This window comes from Leucoraja erinacea, chromosome 13 (assembly GCF_028641065.1).
Source record: "Leucoraja erinacea ecotype New England chromosome 13, Leri_hhj_1, whole genome shotgun sequence".
Classification (NCBI taxonomy): domain Eukaryota; kingdom Metazoa; phylum Chordata; class Chondrichthyes; order Rajiformes; family Rajidae; genus Leucoraja; species Leucoraja erinaceus.
Genome location: NC_073389.1, coordinates 3,556,130 through 3,580,331, shown reverse-complemented (window position 1 = coordinate 3,580,331; position 24,202 = coordinate 3,556,130). Strand labels below are relative to the sequence as shown.

The 24,202-nt window shown below is 46.2% G+C and overlaps 1 protein-coding gene across 1 annotated transcript in view; it reads right to left on the bottom strand.

The window, feature by feature from the left end:
• The window catches only part of cfap91 (cilia and flagella associated protein 91), a 72,914-nt gene that overhangs the window by 33,267 nt on the left and 15,445 nt on the right, over positions 1-24,202 (bottom strand). Inside the window, exons 5-11 of the mRNA XM_055644298.1 lie at positions 23,019-23,075; positions 17,977-18,152; positions 9,785-9,962; positions 7,680-7,837; positions 7,219-7,401; positions 4,981-5,120; positions 3,225-3,341 (exon numbers count right to left, since the gene is read on the bottom strand). Coding sequence (XP_055500273.1) covers positions 3,225-3,341; positions 4,981-5,120; positions 7,219-7,401; positions 7,680-7,837; positions 9,785-9,962; positions 17,977-18,152; positions 23,019-23,075 — 1,009 coding nt within the window. The remainder of the gene's footprint in view (positions 1-3,224; positions 3,342-4,980; positions 5,121-7,218; positions 7,402-7,679; positions 7,838-9,784; positions 9,963-17,976; positions 18,153-23,018; positions 23,076-24,202) is intronic.

Genomic DNA, 24,202 nt, shown 5'->3' with positions numbered 1-24,202 from the left:
GATATGGGCCAAACGCAGGCAGGTGGGGCTAGTACAGCTGGGACATGTTGGCCGGTGTAGGCAAGTTGGGCTGAAGTTGAGCTGTTTTCACGCTGTATCACTCTATGACTCTTGGTGGAATGAGGCTTGTGAGGAATCAACATCAAGTTATAACACTGTTATAATTATGTTTATAACATCAGGTTGGTAGTTCACAAACCAACAGTATGAACATTGAAATCCCCAATTTTAAGTAACTAACCCACAAACAACCCCTTTCTCCCCGAAGCCCCTCCCCCTCCCCCCACCGACTCTCCAGGCCCTGGTTGACCTTTCCCCACTATCTCCCCTCCCCCTGCATCACTTCCAATGGCTACACAATTCACAACTTTTCTACACTCAAGTTTCACAATTCGCAACTCTTTATCCGTATTGGGTTCATATGACTTTTCATCGCTAACCTTTGTCCAACAATCAGCCTTTCACCCCCCCCCCCCCCACTCCCCCCTCGCCTGTGTTCACCTATTGCCTGCCATGCTCTGTCCTGCCCCTCCTCTCTTTCCTTCCCACCCCCCCTGCCAGGGCCGGCCTTAGGATGTGCGGGGCCCAATTGGGAACAATTGTGGTGGGCCCCAGGTTCCCAGCCAAGGTGTGTCAGCCCAGTTATTTAGTATATATTATGAAATTGTACACTAGGGGCTATGGTTTATACACTGTGTGAATCTCTCCTGCTCCCTCCCGTTTGACTGTCTTCCAATCTTTACCCTAGCTGCTAATTACCATTAAACTGCATTATGTGATTGGACACACTGCCCTTGGAGACAGCGGTTGATTGGACGGGAGGAGACCGAATTGTTGATTGGACGGGAAATGTAAGGCAAGCTGGTTGGTGATTGGACGCAACCCTCTTCGAGACAGCGGTTGATTGGCCACCAAATAATCGGGCACAAATTGACAAATAGGAAAATAATAAAATCGCTGGTCGGTGCTAACTCAGTGGACTATCTGCACTGTATCTCCAAACTAAACAGTATAACATGCAGGGACATTCATTTAAAATACAATTCAGTGATTATTTCACATGATTTCTCACTGTATCTGACCAATCTCTGTTTAAGATGTTTGGTCTGCCTTCGGCATTGACTCTGAACTAAAAACCTAAACCAGACTCAATTGTATCATCACATTGGTCTCAGTAAACTCACACATCTCTGCATTCAAGAGGCTGCCGTGGTTGGAATCACCGGCTCTGAGACCAGAGTGGGTAAAGTGACATGAGATCAATACATAAGATTATAGCTTTTCGCAATAAAAAAAACAGGGACGTTTTTCACTCCAACCATGATGGCTAGAGCTTCTTGCAAGGTGATCTATGACCTCGCTAAGTAAATATTGTCGTAACGCTCAGTTGAGGTCAAATGAAGAAGATATTAACCATGTAACCATATAACAATTACAGCACGGAAACAGGTCATCTCGGCCCTTCAAGTCCGTGCCGAACACTTATTCTCCCCTAGTCCCATCTACCTGCACTCAGACCATAACCCTCCATTCCTTTCCCGTCCATGTACCTATCCAATTTATTTTTAAATGATAAAATCGAATGATCTGTTCTGCACCTTTTCTCACCTCTAGTTTTCCTAATAATATGGAAACCTTTGAATCATTGAAACGAAGATTGACACAAAATGCTGGAGTAACTTGGTGGGCCAGGCAGTATCTCTGGATACAAGGAATGGGTGACGTTTTGGGTTGAGGCCCTTCTTTAGACCCTTCAACCATTGAACCAGTTCATTGGAGGTCTGTGAAACAGTGCAGGGCAATGCACCTTCTAGTTTTGTCCAGAACATTGGGGAAGTGAGTTATGCTTTACTCTAAAACATTGGCAACAAAAGTTAATGACCATCCCCACCCCAATCGGCTTAGGGCCGGCCCTGCCCCCTGCAATAAGGAAGGGTCCTAACCCAAAACGTTGCCTATCCACCTTCTCCAAAGATGCTGCCTGACCCGCTGAATTACTCCAGCACTTTGCATCGTTCTTTGATAAAACAGTATCTGCAGTTGCTTGTGCCTACAACATTCAGTCCATTTGATACAAGGACCTATATCTGATGAAGGATGTGCTGGCATTGGACAGGGTCCAGAGGAGGTTTACAAGAATGATCCCAGGAATGATTGGGTTAATATGCGATGGAGCTTATCTTCCACTGACTCTCCCCCCCCCTGTGAGTCAAAGTAGCTGGAGTTTAGATTAAAGCCACGACGGGATGGGGTACCTCATTGAAACTTAAGCCGCGCAGGGCGTGATAGTGAAACCCCGCAACTGGATAGTCGAGTTGCAGGAGCCCTGTGGAGAGGCTCCCGTGCCGCCATCCGCCAGAAGTTGCAGCCTCCGAATTTCCACTAGTGCGAGAGTCTACTCGGCCAGCTCCGGACTAGAGTCGTCATATCCTCAGAATAAACGGACATTCCTTTAGGAAGGAGATGAGGAGGAATTTCTTTAGTCAGTGAGTGGTGAAACTGTGGAATTCATTGCCACGGAAGGCTGTGGAGACCATCAATGGATATTTTAAAGGCAGAGATAGATAAATCCTTGATCAGTACAGGTGTCAGGGATTATGGGAAGAAGGCAGGAGAATAGGGTCGAGAGGAAAGATAGATCAGCCATGATTGAATGGCGGAGTAGAATTGATGGGCTGAATGGCCTGATTCTGCTCCTATCATTTTTGAACATAATTGACTAGTTCAGTAAATGCCATGCCACATTATGTTAAGTAGAACTATTGAAGAGTCGGGACACTGCAGATGCTGGAATGTTGAGCAAAACACAAAGTGCTGGAGGATCTCAGCGGGTCAGGCAGCATCTGTGGAGGGAAGGTATGGCATTTGGGTATACGTTTCGGGTTGGGTCCTTTCTACACACTGATGGAGTAGGGGGAGAACAGCAGGAATTACAGAGGGAACGCAGTGAGAGTCCCAATCTGAAACATTTACTGTCTATTCTTTCCACAGATGCTGTGTGACCTGCTGAGTTCCTCCAGCACTTTATGTTTTACTATTCAAATCTTCCTGCTTTGTCACAACAATATCTCCAGGCATAATAGATCAACTGTGGTCATTTTTGTCAGACGCTGAAAATTAGCATGCTTGTTTCTTTATCTTAAGGACAAACAGTCTTGGAAAACAAATGACTAAAAAAGATTGCTTTGGCTTTATAACGGTAGCTGTTGTATGTTAGTCCTTACCTCAGGCGGTGGTTCAACGGTTGGTGTTGGAGGACGAGGAGGAGGTTTTAGAATCTTGAACAAAAAGCGCAGAGGCTTTTCCACCTTTTCTCCTTTGCATTTTGCCTCTTGTATTGCCTGAGGTTTACAAAGAGTTGCTGTTAGTTTACTGCCCATCATTTTTAAATAATTGAGTTATTGTTGGAGGAGTACATAGGTTTAAGGTGTAGGGGAAAAGATTTAATAGGAATCTTTAAGGACAACTTTTTGACACAAAGGGGGGTGGGTGTATGGAACAAGCTGCCAGAGGAGGTAGTTAAGGCATGCTCTACAGCAATGTTTAAGAAACAGTTCAACAGGTACATGGATAGGACAGGTTTGGAGGGATATGGACCAAACGCAGGCAGGTGGGACTAATGTAGATGGGACATGTATGTCGGTGTGGTCAGGTTGGGCTGAAGGGCCTGTTTCCACACTGTATGACTATTACACTAGTGATCACACTGTATTTCTCTAATAGGGCAAAATAACCATATAACAATTACAGCACGGAAACAGGCCATCTCGGCCCTACAAGTCCATGCCGAACAACTTTTTTCCCTTAGTCCCACCTGCCTGCACTCATACCATAACCCTCCATTCCCTTCTCATCCATATGCCTATCCAATTTATTTTTAAATGATACCAATGAACCTGCCTCCACCACTTCCACTGGAAGCTCATTTCCACACCGCTACCACTCTCTGAGTAAAGAAGTTCCCCCTCATATTACCCCTAAACTTCTGTCCCTTAATTCTGAAGTCATGTCCTCTTGTTTGAATCTTCCCTATTCTCAAAGGGAAAAGCTTGTCCACATCAACTCTGTCTATCCCTCTCATCATTTTAAAGACCTCTATCAAGTCCCCCCTTAACCTTCTGCGCTCCAGAGAATAAAGACCTAACTTATTCAACCTATCTCTGTAACTTAGTTGTTGAAACCCAGGCAACATTCTAGTAAATCTCCTCTGTACTCTCTCTATTTTGTTGACATCCTTCCTATAATTGGGCGACCAAATTGTACACCATACTCCAGATTTGGTCTCACCAATGCCTTGTACAAATTTTAACATTACATCCCAGCTTAAAATATATATTGTTTTAAAGCTAGGCTAAGTAATACCAATAATATTTCAAAATAATGTGCCAGTTTAGTAGAGAAAATGTGGTGGGTAAGTGCGAGGGAAGACAGTGGAAAGTAAACAATAGAAAGAGAGATGTAGATACAAGGAACAGCAAAAGAAAAACAAAGTGCTGGACTAACTCAGCAGGTCAGGCAGCATCTCTGGAGAACATGGTTAGGTGAATTTTTTAGACTGGTACCTTGACCCAAAACATCACCTATCCATGTTTGCCAGAGATGTTGCATGACCCGCCAAGTTACTCCAGTGTCTTTATTTTGTATAAATAATAGGGAACAAAAGTGGAACGATCTTTATCAAGGGCGAGTTGAAGGGCAGCTGCCTGGGGCGATCAAAGAGAGGCAAAATTACGTTGAGTACGGAGATGAAATACTGCCGAGACTATGACTGTGGCATTCTACTTATTGCTAACACAACTTTGATCAGTCTACAGGAAAAAAGGGTAAAATAATCTACCAAAGAATGAAATTGGGTAATTTAGGGCAGCACGGTAGCGCAGCAGTAGAGTTGCTGCCTTATGGTGCTAGAGACAGGGGTTCGACCCTGACTACCACTACAGGTTCAAGTGAACAAGCCCACAAGGCTAGCACTAAAGTTACCTTGTGAAGTTTAGCCAATTCCAATTCCTTTCGAGCAGCATACTTCAAGAAGCCGTCCTTTGTTGTAAGTATGGGTCTCTGAATCCGTATACGTGGTTGAGTAACAAAGTCAGGCAATGCGTCCTCCAAATCTAGCAAACCTAATGCAAGTTTAAAAGGTGCAGCACATGCCTGAGGTAGCGAACACATTTGTAAGCAAGAAATATCCCTCCCATTTTAGCTTTAAAGAGTTTAATTATACGTGTTTTTTAATCTTTCTTCATACCTTTCATTATTTGGGGTTGGAGAACATGTGGAATCCTTCAGCTTCACCATGGAGTTAATAGGTCTTTGGAATCTGTCATATTAACACTGCAGGCATACACAGATTATCACCAGATTGTGAATGCCTAGAAAATGATTTGCCACCCTTTCGTTGCTCTCCTCTTTATTAATTGTCTTTAACAGTTAGAACATCAGCTGCCGGAGATGTACAACTATTTAATATTCACACCAGTCACGTGCCAGTGGTTTGAGAATCGAAAATTCCTCCCCACACACATATTCTCCAGGCAATGCTGGACGCAGGTAAAGAGTTACAGATAGGAGCGAGTTTGAGGTCAGTGGAATCCATTTTGAAGGTGTGGAGCACAGGATGTGGAAACAAATATATAATGCTAATGGTTTGCTCCACTTTGATCCTGAAGGCCCAGAAATAGTCAGATACAAGAGAAGGAAAATGGAGCGGTTCCCCCGCTGATTCCCAGTTCCCAGCCTCCTGATCCACTATCAGCTTGAAGCAAGGCACCAGACCTGATCTGTTACTCACTCCCATCATCATCACAAAGCCACACCATCTCACGCTTGCTTCTCCTTCTCACAGACTATCCATTGGTTCCAGAATTTGTTTTCCTAAGCATTTTTTTTAAACTGCCGCTATAACCAACTAGCATACCTTTTTTGGTGCACGAAAAATGCCACGGGTTCAAAGTCAAAAGTGAGACAACATTATTTGGACATTCGAGCCGGGTCCTAATGCCACTGCAATTGTTCGGACACCTTAGATGCTGTATTAGCCCTTCACCCATCATTGGGCATTCTGTCAATTGTAGCCTTGATAAAGTCTCTGATATTGGTTTCCCATTCTTTTTGTGTCTACTTTTTTATTACCTTCCCTCCATCGTGTCCCACCTAAGGTGTTATGGGAAATTATCGCCATGTGTCAAATTCGTTACAGCTTCAATCATTTTACAACCCTCAACGATCACCAGTCTGAAGAAGGGTCCCGACCCAAAACGCCACCTGCCTATTCCCTCCACAGATGCCGTCTGACCGGCTGAGTTCTCCAGCAACTTGTATTTTGACCAACGCTACCTATGTCAGCCTACGACCTTAGCTTCTCATCCTGAATGTTAAAAATATATTATTGTACTTGCCTTTGTAGCAGGTCTGTATTAAGTAATTTCATAAAACATTGGTGCAAATTGGAACACTTAGGCAACTTCAGAAACACAGAATTGAAGACCCTCAGCAGAAAATCCATTCTGGGAACTCTCAAGAGACTCTGGTGTAGAGTTTGCATGTCCTCCCTGTGACCACATGGGATTTCTCCAGGTGCTTACTCCAAAGATGTACAGGCTTGTAGGTTAATTGGCTTTGGTAAATTTTTAAATTGTCCCTAGTGCATAGGATAGTGTAAGTGTACGGGGTCATCGTTGGTTGGTGCAGGCACGGGGGGCCGAAGGGCCTGTTTGCGTGCTGTGTCTCTAAAGTCTAACCATTTTCATATCCACATGTATATGAATATCCAAGCATCAGCTGCCTCATTCTGTTCAGTCGGATTATTAAATAAACTAAATCCTATTTCAAACTTGCATTTCGTTTCGAAATGCACTAAATCCTATCTGATCTGAAACTTAAAGGCTAACAATGAAGCAAATTTGATGTAAAAGATAAAGCTTAAACCTGAGATTTTATATGAATATTTTTGTAAACTGATTGTCCCAAGCTTTCCCTTTCTGACGGTCAGATGAGATGGAGTCTGTACGTGTCAGAAGGAACTGCAGATACTGCGAAGATAGACACAAAATCCTGGAGTGATTCAGCAGGACAGGCAGCATCTCTGGAGAGAAGGATTGGGTGACTTTTGGGTCGAGACAGTCTGAAGAAATGTCACCCATACCTTCTCTCCAGAGATGCTGCCTGTCCCACTGAGTAAACGTGTACTTGATTTTAGCATTACCCCTGGCACTGACTTACCATCGTACGTGGATAGTAAATGGCTCTTCACAACAAACCGCTCCGAGTTCTGGTCTGGGAACTGGCCAATCCGAGAAATAGGTGCATAAACCTGTGAACCACAATCTGCATAGTCCTTGATGAGGCTACGCTGTTCAAGCCTCCCTTCCACATTTCTTCGCTTAGCTGTTAATTTTCTTATTTCTTAAAACAAATGATAAAACATCAATTAACTGTCAGAACGCAAGCTTGCACGCGATTCAAAATTTGATTGGTGGTGCAATAGCTTCTTTTTGAAAGATAAATGAACCGACACATGGACTCAACATTTCTTAGGGTAAAGCCAAGGAAGTTACTGGAGGAACAGCAGCACAGTAGCTTACAACCCAATAGTATGAACACTGATTTTCCAACTCAATTCTGATAAATATCTATTTCTATTATCATTCCCCGTGTAATGGTAAACCTTGGACAAACAAAACCTTTGATGTGTTCCAGTCTGATCTTCTTTATTGTCACTGCCTTCTTCTGCTGATATTTGGACCACTGAATGTCAATCCGTTTCACATTCACTTCCTGTTGCTTGGCTTCACGTTGACTTAACAAGTTCTTCAGCACATCCAGTCGAATTTCCTGAAGCCTTAAGATAAAGTTTAATATATGAAAGAAATCAAATTGCAAGTCTAGGTTTTCAGTCTCAAAGAATTATTGTAATACATTGAATAGAATGTACAGGAGCAGGGAATTTAACAAACATGCTACTTTTTTTCCCTTTCTAATAAATTTCCAATTCCCCTTTGAAAGCTTTGTTCCAATTTCCAATTCCCCTTTGAAATCTGATTCCATGATCCTTTTGGACAATACATTGCAAATGGCAATAAGCTTCTGTATATACAAGCGCAACACTTTCTATATATAAGGTGAGAGGAGCAAAGTTTAAAGGAGATGTGCAGGGCAAGCATTTTTTTTAAGAGTGGTTGGTGCCTGGGCAGTGAAGAAAGCGAATGGCATGTTGGCCTTTATGACACGAGGAGTCGAGTATAGGAGCAAAGAGGTCCTTCTGCAGTTGTACACAGCCCTAGTGAGACCACACCAGGAGTATTGTGTGAAGTTTTGGTCCCCTAATTTGAGGAAGGACATTCTTGCTATTGAGGGAGTTCAGCGTAGGTTTACAAGGTTAATTCCCGGGATGGCGGTACGGTCATATGCTGAGAGAATGGAGCGGCTGAGCATCAGAAGGATGAGAGGTGATCTTATTGAAACATATAAGATTGTTAAAGATTTGGACACTCTAGAGGCAGGAAACATGTTCCCGATGTTGGGGGAGTCCAGAACCAGGGGCCACAGTTTAAGAATAAGGGGTAAGTTTTCGAACAGAGATGAGGAAACATTTTTTCTCATAGACAGCTGTGAGTCTGTGGAATTCTCTGCCTCTGAGGGCGGTGGAGGCCGGTTCTCTGGGTACTTTCGAGAGCTAGATAGGGCTCTTAAAGATAGCGGAGTCAGGGGATATGGGGAGAAGGCAGGAATTGGGGTACTGATTGGGGATGATCAGCCATGATCACATTGAATGGCGGTTCTGGCTCGAAGGGCCGAATGGCCTACTCCTGCACGTATTGTCTATTGGAACACACTACCAGGAGTGGTGGTGGAGGCAGGTACAATCATGACATTTGAGAGGATTTTAGATAGGCACACATGGAGTGGCAGGGATTGTAGATATGGATCATGTGCAGGCAGAGGGGATTAGAACATACACAGGATTAGATACAGCACAGGAACAGGCCCATTGGCCCACAATGTCTGTGCCAAACATGATGCCAAGTTAAACAGATCCCATTTGCTTGTACATGAGCCATATCCCTCTATTCCCCATATTCCATGTGGCCAGCTAAAAGCCTGTTAAACGCCACTATCATATCTGTTTCCACCACCATCCCAGGCCCCCAACACTCTGCGTAAAAAAACTTGCCTCGCACATCTCCAATGATGCATTATTAGTAAATCATTCCATTCTTTTTTTTATCTTGACATTTGTGGGGTTTTTTCCTCTTTATTTCTTACTTCCTATCTATATAAAAAAAACTAGAAGCAGAATCAATCCACAATTGATAATATTAATAATGATATACATGAAATGTTTATAATATGTGTTTGCTTCTAATAAAAATATTTTTAAAAAAACTTGCCCCGCACATCTCCATTAAACTTTCCCCCTCTCACCTCATAGCTTTGCCCTCTAGTGTTAGACAAGATTAGTTTAACTTGACATCAAGGTCGGCACAAACATTGGATGACTCAAGGTGGCATTAGCATTGCTTATTTTATTGTCCCATTAAGGTTCTTCATTACACCTAGTTAAAATAAACCTTGTTAGCTCCTGTTACTGGGGAAGGTAGAGTTTAATATTTGTGGCCGTTGGTTATGGTTATTATTGGATCCTAATGAAGTCATTCTTACTTTTCTATTGCATTCTGCTTCATCTGAACAGTTTTCTTACACAAGACTGAGATAAAATGGGTATTTAATGCTAATAAATGGTTTTCTGGCAGAGTGCTTGGTTTTGGCGTGGAGATTTAATGCGTACTTTTCAATTTCTTCCTCCCGGTATGCCCACTCGTTTCTCTCCATCTCCTCCATCATCTTCTTCCTCTTCTCCAGTTGCCAGCGATCGCCGAGCGGAGGGAGAGAAGCTTCCCATGCCCGCTTTTCCCGTGCCCGTTGAATCATCTCCACCTCTGCCAAGCCCGCTGGCAAACCTTGGGCTATGGTCATGTGGGAGAAGGGAACAGACGAGGAATTGAGAACATGACTAGAATTCACTTTCGCAAACAAAAATGTATTAAGGATTGTTATAAGGCAGATTATTTTGTTCTTCGGGAGCCTCTTTAATCGGCACAATGGTAGAGCCACTGCCTCACAGTGCCCAGAGACCCGGGTTTGATCCCAACACGTGGTGCTGTCTGTGTGGAGTTTGCACGTTCCCCCTGTGACCACGTGGATTTCCTCTGGGTGCTCTGGTTTTCTCCCACATCTCAAAAACATGAAGATTAATTGGCCTTTGTAAATTGCCACTAGTGTGTCGGGAGTGAATGAGAAAGTGGGACAACATAGAACTAGGGTGATGGATGGTCTGCATGAACTCAGTGGGCTGAAGAGCCTCTTTGATGCTGCAGCTTTCAATTCAATCAAAATGTGTTGACAAAAAACAACTGCTCAATATGTCACATCCTGTAAGTTAGCTTTTGTTTTATTTGAGAAAAATAGATATCATTTGAAAATTGCATCCAGTTTTTTCTAAGAAAAACTTACAGTGATCATGGGCACATTGCAATGAGTGTCTCTGAGAGCTAGAGTGGGACAAGGGTAAATCCACTCAGATGTCCTTTGAATAAAGATACAAAGTGCTGAAACAACTCAGTGGGTCAGGCAGAAGCTGTGAAGAACATGAATATGTAAAGTTTTGGGTCGGGACCCTTCTTCAGCCTTTGAGCTTGGAAAAAAAATAAAAATAAAAAGACAGAGACAGAAGGAGCAAAAGAAAGAACGTAAAGAGATACTTCAGAAGATGTGGCAGGAAGGTTGAGAAATTGTTTTAATCAGTGATTTCAATCCAGCAAATATAAACTTGGTTGCCCTGTAACTTAATCTGTGAACCAATGTTGTATAACGTTAGTACCTCCACCAGTGTAAAGCACTTTGGCCAACGAGAGTTGTTTTTTAAATGTGCTATAGAAATAAAAGTGGAGGAGGGTCAGGGCTTAGAGGCCCGGGAACCGTTGGAGCGAGTGGAGGAGGGTCAGGGCTGTGAGTATATAAATTGAGCGCGGGGCTTGCTTTCACAGAGGCCCGGGAACTGTTGGAGCGAGTGGAGGAGGGTCAGGGCTTAGCGAAATCTGTAACGTTCCACACTTCATAGGGAGGGTTCTGGTAGAAGCCGCTGATTGGTGGAAGCAGACTAGAGGAAGCAGCTGATTGGGTGCAACCTCAGGTTAGCACTACTGCTTTCTGGTTAAAGCTACAGTGCTTTAGTTAAGGTACAAAGGGTACAGTGGGCTAAAGGTACAGTGCTTTTTGTTTATATAATAAAGGTGCAGTTTAAAGGTCAAGAGGGAGCAGCTGTTGTGAGTCAGATACCTGCTGATTTCTCCCAGCAGTTTCTATTGTATTATACTTGTATCGGATCCAGGGTAAGGCGGGAGAATGACAGCCAGAGCAGTGTACTGTTCTGGATGTCAGATGTGGGAGGTCATGGTGTCGGATGGCCCTCCAGACGTCCACATCTGCACCAGGTGCATCGAGATGGGGCTCCTAAGGGACCGTATTAGGATCCTGGAGCAGCAGCTCGATGACCTCTGTCTGATCAGGGAGAGTGAGGAGGTCATAGAGGGGAGTTATAGGGAGGTGGTCACTCCAAAACCACGGGAGAGAGACATGTGGGTCACGTTAAGGAAGGGCAAGGGGCAGAGGCAGGAACGAGTGAGTACTCCAATGTCGGTACACCTTGCAAATAAGTACTCCTGTTTGAGTACGGATGGGGGTGACAGCCTACCCGGGGGTAGCGACAGCGGACGGGCCTCCAGCACAGAGACCGGCCCTGTTGCTCCGAAAGGTAGGGACAAAAAGAAGAGGGCAATAGTAATTGGGGACTCTATTGTTAGGGGGTCGGATAGGCGATTCTGTGGACGCAGTCGGGAGACCAGGATGGTGGTCTGCCTCCCTGGTGCCAAGGTCTCGGACGTGTCTCAACGCATCCAAGATATCCTGAAATCAGAGGGAGAGGAGCCTGAGGTCGTGGTACATATAGGTACCAATGACATAGGTAAAAAAAGGGAAGAGGTCCTGAAGGGAGGATTTAGGGAGTTGGGAGGAGAGTTAAGGAAAAGGACCAAAAAGGTAACAATCTCAGGATTACTGCCTGTGCCACGCGACAGTGAGAGTAGGAATGGAGCGAGGTGGAGGATAAATGCGTGGCTGAAAGACTGGTGCAGAGGGCAGGGATTCAAGTTCCTGGATCATTGGGACTTCTTTTGGGGAAGGTGGGACCTGTACAGAAAGGATGGGTTGCACTTGAACCCGAGGGGGACCAATATCCTGGCGGGGAAATTTGCAAAGGCAGCTGGGGAGACTTTAAACTAGAATGGTTGGGGGAGGGACTCAAATAGAGAACGCTAGTAGACAGAATGGGAGGCAGGAAGCAGAAAAGGGAAGCACTCGGACACAAGAGGAGAAAGAAAAAAAAAGGAAATAAACAGAGAATAAGAGACGGGGGTTTCTTAAATGTGCATATTTTAATGCTAGGAGCATTGTAAGAAAGGTGGATAAGCTTAGAGTCTGGATAGACACCTGGAAGTATAATGTTGTGGCGATCAGTGAATCGTGGTTGTAGGAGGGCTGTGATTGGAAACTAAATATTCCAGGATTTCGTTGCTTCAGGTGTGTTAGAGTTGGAGGGGCAAGAGGTGGGGGTGTTGCATTGCTAGTCAGGGAAGATATTACAGCAGTGCTTTGGCAGGATAGATTGGAGGGCTCATCTAGGGAGGCTATTTGGGTGGAACTGAGAAGTGGGAAAGGTGTAGCAACACTTATAGGGGTGTATTATAGACCGCCAAATGGGGAGCGAGAATTGGAAGAGCAAATATGTAAGGAGATAGCAGATATTAGTAGTAAGCACAAGGTAGTGATTGTGGGAGATTTCAATTTTCCACACATAGACTGGGAAACGCATTCTGTAAATGGGCTGGATGGTTTGGAGTTTGTAAAATGTGTGCAGGATAGTTTTTTGCAGCAATACATAGAGGTACCTACTAGAGGAGGGGCAGTGCTGGACCTCCTGTTAGGAAATGAGACAGGACAGGTGGCGGAGGTATGCGCTGGGGAGCACTTCGGGTCCAGTGATCACAATACCATTAGTTTCAATATAATTATGGAGAAGGTCAGAAATTAGGACCTAGGGTTGAGAATTTTGAAACAGTTAAAAATTGCAAAGAGCCCAGGGAGAAGTACAATAATTATAAGCAGCATGAAGTGCTTGAGGAGTCTAAGGAATGTAAAAAGAATCTTAAGAAAGAAATTAGAAAAGCTAAAATAGATATGAGGTTGCTTTGGCAAGTAAGGTAAAAGTAAATCCAAAGGGTTTCTACAGCTATATTAATAGCAAAAGGATAACGAGGGATAAAATTGGTCCATTGGAGAGACAGAGTGGACAGCTATCTGCAGAGCCAAAAGAGATGGGGGAGATATTGAACAATTTATTTTCTTCGGTATTCACCAAGGAGAAGGATATTGAATTATGTGAGGTAAGGGAAACAAGTAGAGTAGCTATGGATACTATGAGTTTCAAAGTAAAAGAAGTACTGACACTTTTGAAAAATATAAAAGTAGATAAGTCTCCAGGTCCTGACAGGATATTCCCTAGAACACTGTGTAGAAATAGCCGGGGCTATGACAGAAATATTTCAAATGTCATTAGAAATGGGAATAGTCCCCGAGGATAGGCGTACTGCGCATGTTGTTCCATTGTTTAAAAAGGGGTCTAAGAGTAAACCTGGCAATTATAGACCTTTTTTTTTACGTCAGTGGTGGGCAAATTAATGGAAAGAATACTTAGAGATAATATATATAAGCATCTGGATAAACAGGGTCTGATTTGGAACAGTCAGCATGGATTTGTGCCTGGAAGGTCATGTTTGACTAATCTTCTTTAATTTTCTGAAGAGGTTACTAGGGAAATTGACGAGGGTAAAGCAGTGGATGTTGTCTATATGGACTTTAGTAAGGACTTTGACAAGGTTCCTCATGGAAGGTTGGTTAAGAAGGTTCAACTGTTGGGTATAAATGCAGGAGTAGCAAGATGGATTCAACAGTGGCTGAATGGGAGAAGCCAGAGGGTAATGGTGGATGGTTGTTTGTCGGGTTGGAGGCAGGTGACTAGTGGGGTGCCTCAGGGATCTGTGTTGGGTCCTTTGTTGTTTGTCATGTACATCAATGATCTGGATGAAGGTGTGGTAAATTGGATTAGTAAGTATGCAGATGATACCAAGATAGGGGGTGTTGTTGATAATGAAGAAGATTTCCAAAGTCTACAGAGTGATTTAGGCCATTTGGAAGAATGGGCTGAAAGATGGCAGATGGAGTTTAGTGCTGATGAGGTGCTACACCTTGGCAGGACAAATCAAAATAGGACGTACATGGTAAATGGTAGGGAATTGAAGAATACAGTTGAACAGAGGGATCTGGGAATAACCGTGCATAGTTCCTTGAAGGTGGAATCTCATACAGATAGGGTGGTAAAGAAAGCTTTTGGTATGCTGGCCTTTATAAATCAGAGCATTGAGTATAGAAGCTGGGATGTAATGTTAAAATTGTACAAGGCATTGGTGAGACCAAATCTGGAGTATGGTGTACAATTTTGGTCGCCCAATTATATGAAGGATGTCAACAAAATAGAGAGAGTACAGAGGAGATTTACTAGAATGTTGCCTGGGTTTCAACAACTAAGTTACAGAGAAATGTTGAATAAGTTAGGTCTTTATTCTCTGGAGCGCAGAAGGTTAAGGGGGGACTTGATAGAGGTCTTTAAAATGATGAGAGGGATAGACAGAGTTGATGTGGACCAGCTTTTCCCTTTGAGAATAGGGAAGATTCAAACAAGAGGACATGACTTCAGAATTAAGGGACAGAAGTTTAGGGGTAACATGAGGGGAACTTCTTTACTCAGAGAGTGGTAGCGGTGTGGAATGAGCTTCCAGTGGAAGTGGTGGAGGCAGGTTCGTTGGTATCATTTAAAAATAAATTGGATAGGCATATGGATGAGAAGGGAATGGAGGGTTATGGTATGAGTGCAGGCAGGTGGGACTAAGGGAAAAAAGTTGTTCGGCACGGACTTGTAGGGCCGAGATGGCCTGTTTCCGTGCTGTAATTGTTATATGGTTATATGGTTATATGGACTTGACTTGACTTGTACTTCTAAATGCGACATGCAAGGATACTTTATGACCCTATGCACCCAAGGAATGGGAATCCACAGTTCCAAGCACGTGTCAAATATTTGCTTTCACCACGTTCATTTTATCATTTATTTTCCTCCCAGGTTTCCAGAAGGCAATGACACCTTGGAAATTTACACGTGTGTTGGGTGTCTGCTGCTAGCTAGTCAAGTTTGATTCTGCCTTCACACCATGACCAGCACACTTTCACGGAGGGATTTGCAAAAGCATCCACCACACCTACAGTCTCTTGTGCTGCTATTCACAACTGGGCAGTATAGCTGTTTTTTCCATTTGTTTTAAAAGGAGATTTGAAGTATGGTCTCGCACCCATTCCTCCCCAGCCAATACCTGGCAATCGTCAAAAGTGTTTTATTGTCTTATTAGACCAAGTACAGACCCATTGGATCTGCTCCCCCAACGCAGCCGTCCCCTACCTGTAACCCCCACGGGAGGCGTGGGGGGCAGAGAGGGAGGGGGGGGGGGCAGAGAGGGAGCGGGGGTAGAGTTGGGGGGGGTGGGGGGGGGGGCGTCATCACAAGGGAGGTCTGGTTCCCGAACACAATACTCCCTCGCTCCTGGCTGGCGGCTCCCGGCTGCAGGCTGCCCCCAACGCACCCATCCCCTACCTGTAGCGCCAGGGCCCGAGTACGGGGGGGGGCGTGGTCGGGGGGGGGGGGGGGGGGGGTGACGTCAATTGCAGCGCGAGCAAGAAGACAGCGTTTTTTTTTGTCAAAGGGGGGAGAGAGGAGGGAGGAGGAGGGAGGAGGGGGGAGTGAGGGGGGGGAGGGAGGGGGGGAGGAAGGGGGGGGGAGGGGGGGGGAGGGGGGGAGGGAGAGGAGGAGGGAGGGGGGGGGGGGGGGGGGGAGGGGGAGGGGGAGAGGGGGGAGGGGGAGGGGGAAGGGGGGGGAGAGGGGGGAGAGAGGGAGGGGGGGGGAGAGGGGGGAGAGAGGGAGGGGGAGGAGAGGGGAGGGGAGGGGGGAGAGAGAGGGGGGGGGAGAAGGAGGGGAGAGGAGAAGGAGTGGAGAGGGGAGAGTAGAGGGGGGGAGAGAGGAGGAGGAGAGGGGAGAGGAGGAGAGGGGAGGGGGAGGAGAGGAGGGGAGAGAGAGAGGGGGGGGGAGGGGAGAGGGGGGGGGGGAGAGGGGGGGAGAGAGAGGCGAGGGGAGGAGAGGGGGGGGGGGGAGAGAGGGGGGAGGGAGAGAGGAGGGGGGGGGGGAGAGGGGAGGGGGAGAGGAAGGAGGAGAGGGGGGGGGAGAGGAGAGGAGGAGAGAGAGGAGGGAGGAGGAGAGAGAGGAGGGGGGGAGAGAGGAGAGGGGGGAGGGAGAGGGAGGGGAGAGGGAGAGAGGGGGGAGAGGAGGGGGAGAGGGGGAGAGGGAGGAGGAGGGGGGGGAGAGAGGGGAGGGAAGGAGGGGGAGAGGAGAGGAGGAGGGGAGGAGAGGGGAGGAGGGGGAGAGAGGGGGAGGGGGGAGGGAGAGGGAGAGGGGAGAGAGAGAGAGAGAGAGAGGAGAGAGAGAGAGGAGGGGGAGGAGAGAGAGGGGGAGAGAGAGGAGGGGGGAGAGAGGGGAAGAGGGGAGGAGGAGAGAGGGGAGGAGGAGGGAGAGGAGAGGAGGAGAGAGGGAGAGGGAGAGGAGAGAGGAGAGGGGAGAGAGGAGAGGGGGGAGGGGGGAGAGAGAGGAGGGGGGGAGAGAGAGGGAGAGGGGGGGAGGAGAGGGGGGGGGAAGAGGGCAGGGGGAGAGAAGAGGGGGGGAGAGAGGAGGGGGGGAGAGAGAGAAGGGGGAAGAGAAGAGGGGGGGAGAGAAGAGGGGGGGAGAGAGGGGAGGGGGGAGAGAGAGAAGAGGGGGGAGAGAGGTGGGGGAGAGAGAGGAGGAGGAGAGAGAGAGAGGGGGGGAGAGAGGAGCGGGGGGGGAGAGAGGAGGGGGGAGAGAGAGGAGGAGGAGAGAGAGAGGAGAGAAGAGGGAGAGAAAGAGAGGGGGGAGAGAGAAGGGAGGGAGAGTGGAGAGAGAGAGAGAGGGGGGAGGGAGAGAGAGACGAGGGAGGGCTTGGTACTTTGGAGCGCGGCAGTTCGCCGCGGGGGGAAGAGCAGTACGCATATCAAATACGGCAGCACGCAGAGACATTTTGATGTCATCAGCCAAAGCCGCTCGGTTTTAGTTTCAAAGTAATTTCTGATTCTCGAACATTTTGTTTAATAACTCGAGAAATAATGCATGAAATTTTCAGATAAGGCGATTTTTGACATCACGGCATAAATCTCTATCGGAATATGTAAAAATGTCACCGTTAGCGTGTCGTTTTTTCGAGAAGATGTGATCACACACAAACAAATAAATACACACACACATCCAAGATCAGAGTTTTATCATTATAATAAGGATATGATGTCCCGAAACGGAACAGTAAAATACTTACTTGCAGCAGCAGAACAGATATGTAAACATAGTTCTCTATAAATATACTCATAGCCCAATACAGCGTTAATAGACATATAAACTAGAGGCCTTCTTGATCCTCAGACATTCAATCAAACACGGGTGTTGTTAATGGTTGTAATAAGAGTTGTCTTTAGCTTTCTAAGGTTACTTTATTGGCTTGTTATAACCTGGGTACTTGAGTGGATATTTCATCAAGAGGGAAACTAAAGGGTCATTATTTTAATTAATTTTAATTCAATCACAAGTGAAAGCATAGCATGGAGTACTCCATAAATGATTAATCATTAGTATTACATGACTTTAACAGTTATTAAATTACTTCATGACTAATTATTCTTCCACATTACTGAAGGGCTCACCAAATTTTAAAGTAGCGAGGGTGAGGAGCTCAGGGGCTGAGCCTGGGCGCACAACATATTCTGGAGAGTACGGCTCAGTCTGTGTCTCACTGTCCCTGTAGTCCGTCTGCACCCCCACACTACGCCTGGGTGGAGACTGAAAATCAAAATCCTCAAAATCTGTCACCGAGTCATCCCTGAAAAGAATCAGCAGAGAATACATTTTAGAATAGAAATACAATTGCCTCCAGAATTTTAGTGTTAATGAGGCATAAAAGACTAAAGGCCCATAAAAGACAATTGAAGAAAACTTGACAAAGATTTTTACGGCACAGGGGACATCGATGCACATATAACCATATAACAATTACAGCACGGAAACAGGCCATATCAAGTCAAGTCAAGTCAAAGTCAAGTTTATTTGTCACATACACATACGAGATGTGCAGTGAAATGAAAGTGGCAATGCTCGCGGACTTTTGTGCAAAAAGACAAACAACAAACAACCAAACAAATTATAAACACAATCATAACATACATATTCTTTTACATAATAAATAATAGAAGGAAAAACGTTCTGTAGAGTTAGTCCCTGGTGAGAAAGGCGTTTACAGTCCGAATTGCCTCTGGGAAGAAACTCCTTCTCAACCTCTCCGTTCTCACTGCATGGCAACGGAGGCGTTTGCCTGACCGTAGCGGCTGGAACAGTCCGTTGCAGGGGTGGAAGAGGTCTCTCATGATTTTGTTTGCTCTGGAGTTGCACCTCCTGTTGTATAGTTCCTGCAGGGGGGTGAGTGAAGTTCCCATAGTGCGTTCGGCCGAACGCACTACTCTCTGCAGAGCCTTCTTGTCCTTGGCAGAGCAATTCCCGAACCAGATGGTAATGTTCCCGGACAAGATGCTTTCCACCGCCGCTGCGTAGAAGCACTGTAGGATCCTCGGAGACACTCTGAATTTCCTCAATTGCCTGAGGTGGTAAAGGCGCTGCCTTGCCTTACTCACGAGTGCTGAGGCGTGTGATGACCATGTCATATCCTCAGAGATGTGGACTCCCAGATATTTAAAACAGTTCACCCTATCCACAGGATCCCCATTTATACTCAATGGAGTGTACGTCCTCGGATGATGTGCCCTCCTAAAGTCCATGATCAGCTCCTTCGTTTTTTTGATGTTCAAGAGGAGGCTGTTCTCCTGGCACCAGAGTGCTAGATCAGCCACCTCCTCCCGGTAGGCCTTCTCATCATTGTCTGAGATCAGGCCCACCACCACAGTGTCATCAGCAAACTTAATTATTGAATTGGAGCTGAACCTAGCCACACAGTCATGTGTGTACAGGGAGTACAATAGGGGGCTGAGGACGCAACCCTGGGGCGATCCTGTGCTCAGGGTGAGGGACTTCGATGTATTCCCTCCCATCTTGACTACCTGGGGCCTGGCGGTGAGAAAGTCCAGGACCCAGGCACACAGGGAGGTGTTGAGCCCCAATTCCAGTAGCTTCCCGGCCAGTCTGGTGGGGACTATCGTGTTGAAGGCTGAACTGTAGTCTATGAACAGCATCCTCACGTAGCCCCCCTTCTGGCTGTCCAGATGGGAGAGAGAGCGGTGTGCAAGACCTGGGAGACCGCATCGTCCGTGGACCTGTTCGGACGGTATGCAAACTGCAACGGGTCCATGTTCCGAGGGAGGAAGGCGCAGATGTGATTCTTCACCAGCCTCTCAAAGCATTTCATGACTACCGAGGTAAGGGCCACCGGACGGTAGTCATTCAGACAGGCTGGGGAGGCATTTTTTGGTACCGGTACAATGATGGATTTTTTGAAGCAGGCAGGGACCACGGACTTGTCCAGGGAGAGGTTGAATAATGTAGTGAGCACTGGAGCTAGCTGCGTAGCACAGGACTTGAGTACTCGCCCCGAGATGCCATCGGGGCCTGCAGCTTTTCTCGTGTTCACCCGTGTCAGTGCCCTCCTCACGTCGTGCTCGGACAGCGAGAATGTGTGCACATTCCTCCCTTCAGCTTCGGTAGCCAGCCCGCTGTCGGTATTGTCGATAGTCGGCAGACCTGGAGTGGTGTTGCCCCTCTCGAAACGAGCGTAGAAGGAGTTCAGGTCGTCAGCTAGGGAGGTGCCGGCACATGCGGATGAGGGAGGGGTGCTTCGGTAGTTGGTTACAATCCGTAGCCCCTGCCACAGGCTTCTGGTGTCCTGCTGCTCCATCTGTAACTCCATCTTGTCCCTGTACCTTCTCTTTGCGTCCTTCACCGCCCTTCGCAGTCGGTAGGACTCTGCCTTGTAGACGTCCATGTTTCCTGATGCCAAGCCCGAGTTGTAGGCAGCGGTGCGAGCATTCAGGGCCACACGAACAGACCTGTCTACCCAGGGTTTTTGGTTCGGAAAGGTGCTTACCCTTACCGTGGGGACGATGTTGTCGGTTATTGTTGCGATGAAGTCCATGACTGCTTCCGCGAACTCACTGACGTCACTGGAACTTGCTTCGAACATATTCCAGTCGACATCACTCAGTGCATCTTGCAGCATGGCCTCTGACTGGTCGGACCACCGCTTTACGTCCCTCGTCTCTACCGCTTCCCGAACTATCCTCTGTTTATACTCCGGCAACAGGAAAATAGCAGCGTGGTCAGATTTTCCTAGGGGAGGGAGTGAAACGGCCTTGTAGCCCTTTCCTGAACGGTGTGTAGCAGTGGTCCAAAGTTCTCTCCCCCCTGGTGGCACACGTGATGTGTTGGTAGAAGTTCGGCATGACCTTCTTGAGATTTGATTTATTAAAATCTCCAGCCACCACCATAGCCGCATCCGGGTACTTGTTTTGATGTCGACATAGCACATCGTGTAGGGCCGATAGTGCCACGTCGGTGTCCGCCTGCGGTGGAATGTAGACGGCTGTGACGATCACTGAGCCGAACTCCCGGGGAAGGTAGAATGGGCGGCATGAGATCGTCAGGTGCTCCAGGTCCGGCGAGCAGGAACGGGAAAGCATCTTGATATTTCCAGGGTTGCACCAGTTGTTATTGGTCATGAAGCAGACTCCTCCACCCTTGGATTTCCCAGATGCTTCTGTTCTGTCAGCACGGTGGACAGTGAAGGACTCGGTTGGGCAGATTACCTGATCCGGAATCAGTGAGGTCAGCCATGTTTCAGTCAGGCAGAGGATGTTGCAGTTCCTTATGTCCCGCTGGAATCTGATCCTCGCCCTGAGGTCATCCAGCTTGTTTTCCAGGAACTGGACATTCGCCAGAAGAATGCTGGGCAGAGGGGGACGAAAGCCTTGGGCTCTCAGCCTATTCCGAATACCCCCCCGCTTCCCTCGATGTTTTCTCCGGGTTTTCCTTGCAGCCGAGCTCCCTTTCTTGTTGCAGCAGCTTCTGCTGATCTCTGCTGGCCATGCTGGATCAGTGAGTAAAGAGTTTAAAAAGTCTCCGTTTGCCCTGGAGTTTAGATTTAAGAGGGTTTCCCTGTCATACTTTGTTAGTACTAGGGAGTTAGAACTTAGAAATAAGTTAAAAAGGAACATAAAAGTTAAAAACACACACAATTTTCGCGGAGCTGCCACAACGGCGACTGGACAGGGCCGCGCCATTTTTTTTTATTTATTTTTTTTTTTCCCTTCAAGTCCGTGCCGAACACTTATTTTCCCCTAGTCCCATCTACCTGCACTCAGACTATAACCCTCCATTCCTTTCCCGTCCATGTACCTATCCAATTTATTTTTAAATGATAAAATCAAACCTGGCTCCACCACTTCCACTGGAAGCTCATTCCACACAGCTACCACTCTCTGAGTAAAGAAGTTCCCCCTCATGTTACCCCTAAACTTCTGTCCCTTGATTCTCGTCATGTCCTCTTGTTTGAATCTTCCCTACTCTCAATGGGAAAAGCTTATCCACGTCAACTCTGTTTATCCCTCTCATCATTTTAAAGACCTCTATCAAGTCCCCCTTAACCTTCTGCGCTCCAAAGAATAAAGACCTAACTTGTTCAACCTTTCTCTGTAACTTAGTTGCTGAAACCCAGGCAACATTCTAGTAAATCTCCTCTGTACTCTCTCTATTTTGTTGACATCCTTCCTATAATTAAGCGACCAAAATGTACACCATACTCCAGAATTGGCCTCACCAATGCCTTGTACATTTTAACATTACATCCCAACTTCTATACTCAATGCTCTGATTTATAAAGGCCAGCACACCAAAAGCTTTCTTTACTACCCTATCTACATGAGATTCCACCTTCAGGGAACTGTGCACTGGCCTCCAACCTGACAAACAGCCATCCACCATTACTCTCTGGCATCTCCCATTCAGCCACTGTTGAATCCATCTTGCTACTCCACCATTAATACCCAACAATTGAACCTTCTTAACCAACCTTCCATGAGGAACCTTGTCAAAGGCCTTACTGAAGTCCATATATACAACATCCACTGCTTTACCCTCATTATTTTCCCGAGTAACCTCTTCAAAAAATTCAAGAAGATTAGTCAAACATGACCTTCCAGACACAAATCCATGTTGACTGTTCCTAATCAGACCCTGTTTATCCAGATGCTTACATATATTATCTCTAAGTATCCTTTCATTTAATTTGCCCACCACTGACGTCAAACTAACAGGTCTATAATTGCTAGGGTTACTCTTAGAACCCTTTTTAAACAATGGAAGAACATGCGCAGTACGCCAATCCTCCGGCACTATTCCCGTTTCTAATGACATTTGAAATATTTCTGTCATAGCCCCTGCTATTTCTACACTAACTTCCCTCAATGTCCTAGGGAATATCCTGTCCGGACCTGGAGACTTATCCACTTTTATATTTTTCAAAAGTGTCAGTACTTCCTCTTCTTTGAATCTCATAGTTTCCATAGCTACTCTACTTGTTTCCCTTACCTCACATAATTCAATATCCTCCTCCTTGGTGAATACCGAAGAAAAGAAAAAACATCTCTCGGTACAATTCCGCACAGTTTTAAAACTCCCTCAAGGAGAAAAAGTCGTGAAAGTTACAGCAGTAAAAGGTTACTGCAGGGAAAGGTTACAATGAACTTACTTGGACATCTCCATCATTACATTCACAGGCAGCTGTTGCACGAAGGGAATAATAGGTCTGTGAAAAAAAAAAACAAATAAAGAAATTATTCCCTTTTATCCTGTATCTGTACACTGTGGATGGCTCAATTGTAATCACGTATTGTATTTCCACTGACTGGTTAGCATGCATCAAAAGCTTTTGACTGTACCTTGGTACACGTGACAAGAAACTAAACTAAATTAAATAAGAGTGCATGGCCACAAATAATAACGCCAGTCAGCTTATGATGACTACAATTTTATCCGGTCCAGCACAGTAAACTGTGCATCTAGTTATATAACTTGGAGAGACCAAATTATACCAAAAAACAAACTGGCACCCAGCAGGCAGCTGGCCGGGACAGCATCGGCAAGCATGCCCGACTCGTCTGCTGCAGTCACACAATGGAGGACTCACCCGCTGCGGATCAACGTCAGAGGACCCGCCAGGTAAAGGGCTGTCCCACTTTCACCACCTAATTCATGACCTTTTTAACTCGTGAACATTTTTCATCAGGCTAGAAAAAAACGCCCCGAGCTACTTGATGCCATGAGTACCTACGACTAGCATCACGGCCCACCTGCTACGACCTACCTACAACCTCCTACGACCTCGTGACGACCATGCTGTGATTACAAGTCAAGGGCAAACTCGGCAGGGGCCCTTAAGTCCCTCGCAGACTCTGAATCAGCCCCGATCCACCAGCGTCTTTGGAACCGGGAGTGAGGAGGGACCAAGAGTGAGGCGGACCAGCAGGAGCAATGGGGGGGCCCAGCGGAGGGCTGCCTAGAACAAAGGGGGACTCACCATGGGAGGGGGGAGGCGAGGGGGGGGCCTGCTGCCACATGCAGCGGCAGGCAGTAGATAGGACCGTTCGGTACTTTGTACCCTAGGTACATGTAACAATAAAATATCATTCATTCAATTAAAATAAAATTGCTTTGTTTTATAACATATGCATAAATGAGAAACAAACTGAGGGGGTGGAAGGAACTATACAAAAATAAAATCTGAATTATTCAGTAATTGAAACTCAATCACAGAAACTCCTCTCATGTAATTTAAATTCAAATTATCAATAATACAAATTTAAAAAATATATATTTTTTCACAGCAAGTTCATGCCAGGTTTTCCCAATTGTACTGGCAACCAAAAAACGATT